General features: G+C 29.8%; 1 protein-coding gene across 2 annotated transcripts in view; it reads left to right on the top strand.

Annotated features, from left to right (window-relative positions):
- The window catches only part of LOC107451845 (transcription initiation factor TFIID subunit 4), a 32,491-nt gene extending 25,313 nt beyond the window's left edge, over window positions 1-7,178 (top strand). For both annotated transcript variants that reach the window (XM_087149484.1, XM_087149490.1), the window contains 5 exons: window positions 2,514-2,639; window positions 4,275-4,331; window positions 4,530-4,646; window positions 4,750-4,788; window positions 6,907-7,178. In XM_087149484.1, the coding sequence (XP_087005610.1) occupies window positions 2,514-2,639; window positions 4,275-4,331; window positions 4,530-4,646; window positions 4,750-4,788; window positions 6,907-7,014 (447 nt within the window). In that variant the 3' untranslated portion in view covers window positions 7,015-7,178. The remainder of the gene's footprint in view (window positions 1-2,513; window positions 2,640-4,274; window positions 4,332-4,529; window positions 4,647-4,749; window positions 4,789-6,906) is intronic.
- Window positions 7,179-8,339: the final 1,161 nt, after the last annotated feature.

An 8,339-nucleotide genomic window follows, 5' to 3' on the forward strand; every position in this document is an offset into this window, starting at 1 on the left:
TTTTTTACACACTTGTGTTTCTGTACATTTTCTTCCAGTGTATTTTAAGTCTTATCTTTTTCCATTGTCAAGTTATTTTATTTCTGATAGTGCTCCCACGGATCAGGGAAAACCTGTAGTTGTCTGGGAAATTTATTTTGACTCTAAAAAAAGGGGGAAGTTGCTTTTTTTTTTTCTTTTTTTTTTTTTTTTTTTTTGCCTGGAAAATTCCTAAGTCATACCTAGAAAAGAACCAATCTTAAAATTGTCAGTAACAGTAATCAGTTATTCAGATTCGATTTAAATAATTATGATATCTATTAAAATTATTTGTTGTAAAATTTCCTCTATTGATATAGGGAAACTTTTCCATGTTTCCATCCTCATTCAATGATTTATTTATTTATTATTATTATGAATTTTTTTTTTTTTTTGCTCATAAAATCTAATATTTGACATAGCATAATTACTGGACTCAGAAACAGTTGCCCAAATGACATTGTCTTGTTTGAGACCGACCTCCAGCCTTTAGGTCTCAGAAGAAATTATCTCCTAACTAAATACTTTAATAAACTCTCTAGCCTTGGACACCAAAACAGAACAGTAGATTATCTACAAAGGTGGAGCAGCAACCAGAGACTTAAGAAGAATAGCCCGTTTAGCCAGGCCGTAATTAACAACGTTCTTGCTGGAAATGTTGAGGATTGCCTTAATAAACAATTTATTGACCCAACTGAAGGACTTCCTGGTGTTAATCTCCATCAATACCTTTCTTCACAAGTTAACAAGAAATTGGATCACCCGGTATTGCTTAAACAACTTTCTTTGGTGGTTATAAATTCTATCCCCAAACACATAATACTGGTGTACACAGACGGAAGCAAGACGGACACATCATCTGGCAGCGGTGTCTGCATTAAATCAATTAATTACTGATTTAACATCACCAAAAGGAACCCTGTTTACTGCTCAGTTTTTAGAAGTGAACTCATTGCTATTGATACTGCCCTGGATTCTCTTCTAACACTACAGGATCACAATAATATCTGGATACTCTCTGACAGTCTCAGTTCCATACAGAACTTATCGCATTGTCGGAAGGTGAGAAACGAAACAGGAGCTTCTATCCTGCACAAACTTAAAACCCTCTCACAACTGTGTGAAGTACATCTCCAGTGGATCCCTTCTCACGTTGGGGTTCTGGGCAATGATATCGCCGACACTCTGGCTAAGGAGGGGACAGAAGAAACTTTGATGAGTCCAAATTCACTCACCTTCATGGAATTGGCATTGAAAAAGAAAAAAGAAGACAATGTTTCCTGGCTCGTACCCCCCAAACATCACTGGTACCAGAGCACCCGTCCAGGAGGTGCACTCAACATTCGGTGCAACCGCAAGGATCAGACGCCGATTACCAGGCTTACCAGCGGCCACCTTAAGTCTCTTTCTTTCGAGGGTAGTGTTAAAATCTTCCTAAACTGCCCCAGGTGCCACAACATGCAGGCTTCTCCCCCACATATCCTGGACTGGACAAGAGGGACATTCTAGAAAACCCACTTTTTGTGGCCGACTTCCTCCGGGTCATGAATTTCATGGACATTGTTTAGCCCTGCTAATTTTGGGGATTAGGAAGAAGGTTATAAATATAAGGTTATGTATTTGATATAATAAATAAAAATTATCATATCAATAAAATGTAGTCTGGATTTACATTGAAATTTTCCTGAAATATCTGAACAAATCATGGCATTTTTTTATTTTTATTTTTTAATAAAATAAAAAGGGAACCCTTTTTTAAGAATGATAAGTTTTTATTTAAGGTATAATCTTCCCTAATACTATCCTTTAGTTTAATGTAATTTTATGTTAGGAAGGATTGATAATGTCTTACCTAAATTAAAGATAATGTTTCTTTGAGCTTATTATAGAAGTGATGTATTGTTGGTTTTTGTTGGGGGGTTTTTTCCCCTAAAGATTTATGAAATTTTAAGTTCCTTGGATCCACCTGTTTATTAAACAAAAACTTGATATAAATTTTATTTATTTATAAATTGTGGATGTTATTATTTATTAATAACTTTCCAAATATAAATATTATTTTTGTTCTTAATTATTTAAATTGCTTAACATTGAGAGCTAATACAAGTGGTAACTGAACAGGGATAAAAAAATGCCTGGAAAATTTAATCAATCTAGATAAATCAGGATGTTTAATTAAAATACCCCAAAAGTCATGGGGAAATAATTATTTTGATTTTGAGATCCTTTTTTTTTAGTGAATCTTGTGATAATTTTATTTAAAAAAAAATATTCTCAACTTTTGCTGTTAAGTATAAATATTATGTAATACATTTTCTGTATAAGAATTTATAGTGAAATAAATCAGGAAAATTCTATACAATTAGTCAGGATTTTTTTTCTTCCTGAATATTTATAGCTGCCCTGTAGTACTATTTTCACTGTTTTTAATCATGAATGAACTTAGTTAATGGTTTTTATTATTTTAAAAACCATCTGGATATTTTTTATTATAGAATGATAATAGGTATGAAGTTGTCCAAGATGTGAGATCTCAAATAAAATTTATAGAAGAATTAGACAGACTGGAGAAAAGGAGGCACGAAGAGCAAGAAAGGGAAATCCTGCTTCGAGCTGCAAAGGTTTTTAAAACATTTTTGGTGTAAATTAAAATCTCAATGATCTATATACTTATGAAATTTCTTCTTTGAATACTTAATACTAGTAGAAATCGTTAGATGTCTTTTTATTATTATAAAAGTTACTTATGTTATTTCAGTTACGTGTTTATCAGTTAACTTGATTCAAATAGTTAATTATTTCCTTTTTTACATTTTTAGTGTTATGCAAATATGGAGAATTTTATGATATTTTAATTATGCAGGGTATCTGCACACCCGGAAACTCATGGATTTCGGTATTGAACAAAATTTGTCATAAAATGTCATGATTTTAACTTTTATTTATTTATTTTTTTAATCAAGGAAATTCATGGATTTAGGTTGCCGGAAAATCTAATTTTTAAAATGGAATATTAAATATAAAATCCGAATTTCACAGTGCTCCGAATATCTGAATTTGTAACAAAATCCCCACTCATAGTCATATTTTTTTAAAGTACGAAATGTTCGTATCCTGTTCTTTAAAAATTTAGGTGTTCTTTCAAAAACTGACAGAAAGAACATCATTTCTAGAACGAAGTACCTTTTAAACTTCTGTGATTTCAGAATTTCTTTTATCAATTTATTATTATTATATTTTTATTTTATCAATTTAAAATTCTAGTTTAGGCTTTCTATATTACACTTTTAAGAGCAAATAAAACAGGTTTAAATAACTACATATATTTGACTGTATTTAGTTATTTGCTTTTGTGTTTTTTATTTATATATATATATATACAGGTGATTATCAAAATAATGGAAACACTTGTGAATAAAAGGGACATTTAAGAATTCGCTTCATAAGAATTAAAATATAATCTTAGCTACCAGTTTTTTTTAATATAAAAAGTACATATATTAGGTAGTATGAGAGAGCTTTAGCAGAGTTGTCTATGTTTTGTCAGAAGCTGTCAGACCTCACAGATTTTCAGAGAGGCCAAATTGTAGAAGCCCGACTAGTTGGAGCAACAGTGACCGAAACATCCCAGCTTTTAGGCGTTTCTAGAGGTACGGTGTCTAAAGTCATGACAGTATGCACACAACACGGAAAGACAAGCTCAGCAAAGCAAAATAGTGTACGGAAGGAGAGGCTGAGTGAAAGAAACCGACGGGTATTGAAGCGGATTGTAATGTCTAAAAAGAAAACAACTGCAGCCAAAGTGAGCTCAATCAGCATCTGAATTCTCCAGTGTCAACAATTACAGTTACCTTCATAAAGAGAACATTTACGGTACCATATTAATAAAGGATTCCTTCAAAATCTGGGGTGTGTCCATTATTTTGATAACCACCTGTATATATAGCTATTTTATTGTTTTAACTCTTTCTTTACTTGGTTTTTTAAGTTTAGAATCAATAATTATTAAGATGCAGTGTATAAGTTTTGGTTATGCCTATTATTTCAATTATTGTTATTATAATGCTTTTTTTTAATTTATTGTTGTGTTTTTGTCAGAGAAAATAGTAACTTCGATAAGTTACGAAAAATTATTGGAATTATTCATGGAAAGTCGCGGATTTGAAAATCTAAAATGTAGCAGATACCCTGAATCTATGAATAATGACTAAATATCAATATAAATAATGAATAATTTACATTATTTCTTGTGACAGAGCCGGTCAAAACTAGAAGATCCTGAGCAATTAAAGTTGAAACAGAAAGCCAAAGAAGTAAGTTAGAACAAATATTAATATTTATTTTTATTAACTTTAAAATTTTAGTATCTGTTGCACTGCTTTATGTTTTTTTAAAAAATGAGTTCTGTTATGGTGGCGATCTGGTTAAAAGAGAAACAAATCTAAGATGTTTGCAGTTTGAATTAATAAAATTATTTGTTATTGAATTCTAAATTGTGCATTTTTTTCCAGATGCAAAGAGCTGAACTAGAAGAACTACGTCACAGAGAAGCAAATAATACTGCTTTGGCTGCTATAGGACCAAGAAAAAAAGCGAAATTAGATAACAGTTTATCATCTTCAAATCAAGTAAAAAAAAATTTTAATAAAAATAATAATAAAGGGCACTTCTTAAAGGATATTTTTTACTTTCTTATGATGTTACTAAAAGTTTAAATTTTTCAATTTTCAGGGTTTATCGAGTCAGTTTACTGGTAGCTCTAAATTTCAGGTTAGTGATCAAATTTATACTCATTATTTTAATTTTGCCGTTTTATTTTCAAAAATGTATGTGTAATTGGTAGAATTTATTCATATCTAAATGCCTAATTTGTTTTTTTAAAAAAATTATTTTAACTTTAGACATATATTTTAGCAGAATATTTAGTTAGATTATACCCTTTTGATATTTAATGTTTATAGTTATTCTGTAAACATTAAATACTTTAAATTATTTCAGTTTCTTTCCTGAAATTGTATTTTTATTGTAGATTTGAAACTTTTTTTTATTGTTCAGTGAAACAGTATTCCCAAGGGTTCAGGGAGAACAGGAAAAAAACTGGAATTGTCAGGGAATTTTATTTTAATTCCAAAAATCATGAAATAGTCAGGGGAAGTTACAATTTTTTTTACAAAAACCTGGAATGTTCCTATATTATGCCTGGAAAATAACCTATCTTAAAATTGTCAGTAACAGTAATCAGTTATTGAGATTAGAGTTAAATAATTCTAACATCTATTACAATTATTTGTTATAAAAATTTCACATTTTACTCAAACTGAAATGTTCTCTCCTCATTTAATATTTTCTACAAGATTTATATACGTATTTTTTACTTTGCTGAATGTAAGTGCTTATATTATTTCCAATTTAGACTTACATGATTAAGCATGATGCATCAAAACTTTACTCATAGCCCCCCCCCCCCCCCCCGAAAAAAATGTTGCGATTAAGATCTCTGTTATTTTATTTCTTTAACGTTGGTAGGTATACGTTACAGTTAAACATAAAGGACGCAAATTGTTCTAAACCATGCAATCAGGAAACCTAGCAGCATTTTTTATTTCACTATTATTCTTTTGTTATAATTACAAACTTGTTACAGAAGCCCTCATAAGTTTTTCTTATGGACATCTTTTAAAAAGTTTTGTGACAACTATTTCACTAATTTAGTGAAATTTTAATATGTAATGTAGTAGCATGTAAAATAATCTGAGGAAGTTTTTTTTTTTTTTTTTTTTTTTCGGTCTTCTAGTTTCAGACAAAGACAATTCTGAGTCAGACCAGAATTCAGTCACAAGGTGGTTATTTTTCGCCCTTTTTTTTTCTTTTCTTTTTTTTTTTTTTTGCACAGTGTGGTTCTTAAATGCAGGAATGATCTAAATTTGACAAGCATTTTTTGTGGCTTAAGGTTAGAATAATGCTTTCAGATGCCTGTTTTCAGTCCTTGTCTAAATTGAGAGTTAAAACCGAAAATAGGTAGCGTGTTCTAGTTACATATTTATAAAGTATTGAATGAAATATATGAATTAAACAGGGCTTCCACTCTGCAGGGAGAATAGGAAAAACCTGGAAAATACAGGGGATTTAAAAATCACCAAAACTAACAGGGAATTTTTAATTTTTCTCTGCTAAGTGGGAAAATACAGGGAATTTGTTTTTTATTTTCGTCTTTTAAAAAATGGTGACCACACAAAGCCAAGTCTATGGGATTTTCAAGGAAGATATTTCTGTCTGCTATACTAAAAATTGCTTAATTTCGTTTTTTAAAAACCCTTAAAGATGCTTTTTTCATTGGGCGTTTTAAAAAAGTGCTTAATTTTCCCTTTTTGAAAATGAGATTTATTTTTTTCTTTACCGTGTCGATTTTCGCCATGTATTATGCAAAAGCGTAGTTTTTACATAGTTCTATTCAATGTTTTTCACAATTCATTTCAGTGTACCGTCGTTCAGTAGCATATGAAAGCTCCAATCATTTTACATATTTGATTAAATATGTTCGGGTCCTCGTGTGCATATATTGAACTTGTGGGAATTATTCTTGCACTATCATGTGCGACTCTTCTGCATTTTGCAAAAGATTCTCAATTTCAGACTTCATTTTCCACCCGCTGAAATTGAACCGAAAAATCTCTCTATAGTTTTATGGTGGCTAATGTAAACAAGAAAAGAGTTCTTCGTCAGAAACTAGTTATTTTATCATGATCATGCAAAGCCTTTGAAAATTATTTAGCATTTTGTAAATGTATATAGTGCTTGAAAATATTTTTTAATGCTTAAAAGGTGCTTATTTTTTGTTGAAAAATTAGGCTACCCTGTACTAACAATGTTGCAAATATTTCCTTGCAGCTTCGCCCCCGTGTGAAACGAGTAAACATGCGAGATCTGCTGTGCCTCATGGAGCAAGAGAAAGACACTATTCGCAAGTCTGTGTTGTACAAATCTTATGCTAAGTGAGCCATAAACATATCTTCCACATAGTGCCACATTGTGTTCTTCTTTTCAAAATGTGTTCCAACTTTGCATACTTAAACGCAGTTTGTGGAGATGCATCTTAATCCATCCATTCTTTCATTGTACATATGTATTAAAGAACAGATAAAAAAAAATAAAAAAAACAAGACAGTATAGTGAGAAGTAGTAAACTCCTAAGTGGTGCTTCAAGGAAAGAAACAAAGCACTTTCTAAATTTTATACACACAACTATGAAATTTGTACATAATAAATTCGGCTGTACTGCCAGAATTTAAATATATAAAAGAATAAATATATGTACATATATATTTAGAAATAAAACTTCATTTTGCTGTGTACATAACTAATGATAAAATTGTGATGTTTTTAATTTATGAAATTTCATTTTCATTCAAGTCATCTGGAAAAAAAAATTCTATAGATTTTATGTTAATGTAATGAGCCATAGTTTTTTTGTTTTTTTTTTTTTCTTTACTGTTAATATTTACTTGGACAAACTGTAGCACAATTTTTATTACATTTTGTTGTTAATAAATATATTTGTGATTTTAATTTAATTGTTTTTTATCCCCCTATTGAGTTGTTGTGTTGGCTGTTTGTGTTTTAGTTTTTTTCATTTTTACCTGAAAGCCAAATTTTTTGTTACTGCTTTTTAAAAGAGTATTGGACTGTGATTTGATGCCAGAAAACTTCCATTTTTCATATGCCTAATAAACTTCTTGTGTGTTCTATTTAGTCCTTTTCCAATCTTTTATGATGCTCAATAAGTTGAGAAAATCAGCTATTTGTCAATATCAGTTTCCGAATACCAGCTCTCGTGTGTGTATTTTTTCCTTTCTCTTGAAAATTTAGTAGAGTTTAATTTTTCAAGCGATATTTAAAAAGCTATCATTTTTTTCCCCTACTTAATTTGCATTGTTGATTATGTCTTTGTTTTGTTGTAAATTTCAAGTGCCATTTAACGTTAATAATAATAGTGCCATTTTTTTTATATTTTTCGAAGCATGAAGGAATTTTAAAAATTCCATTATGTTTCACAGTTCATTTTTTAATTTTTACCTTTTATAATTTAAAAGGAAATGAAATTAACTAATTTTAGAACAGGTGATTAGATTAAAAATATTTTCCTGAAATTTTACTTATATATATTGTATATATAATAATTTATGTAATGTTTTCCTTTAAATCTTATTATACACATATTGCCATTTTTTTTTTAATATATAGGGCTTCTAACATGAAAATACTGTCTTCAACTACACTTGATGTAATGTTGTAATTGTTATGGAATTATACATATTTAATGT

The sequence above is a fragment of the Parasteatoda tepidariorum genome, chromosome 1, assembly GCF_982258835.1.
Source record: "Parasteatoda tepidariorum strain Cologne lab strain chromosome 1, Ptep-v5.0, whole genome shotgun sequence".
In the NCBI taxonomy this organism is placed as follows: domain Eukaryota; kingdom Metazoa; phylum Arthropoda; class Arachnida; order Araneae; family Theridiidae; genus Parasteatoda; species Parasteatoda tepidariorum.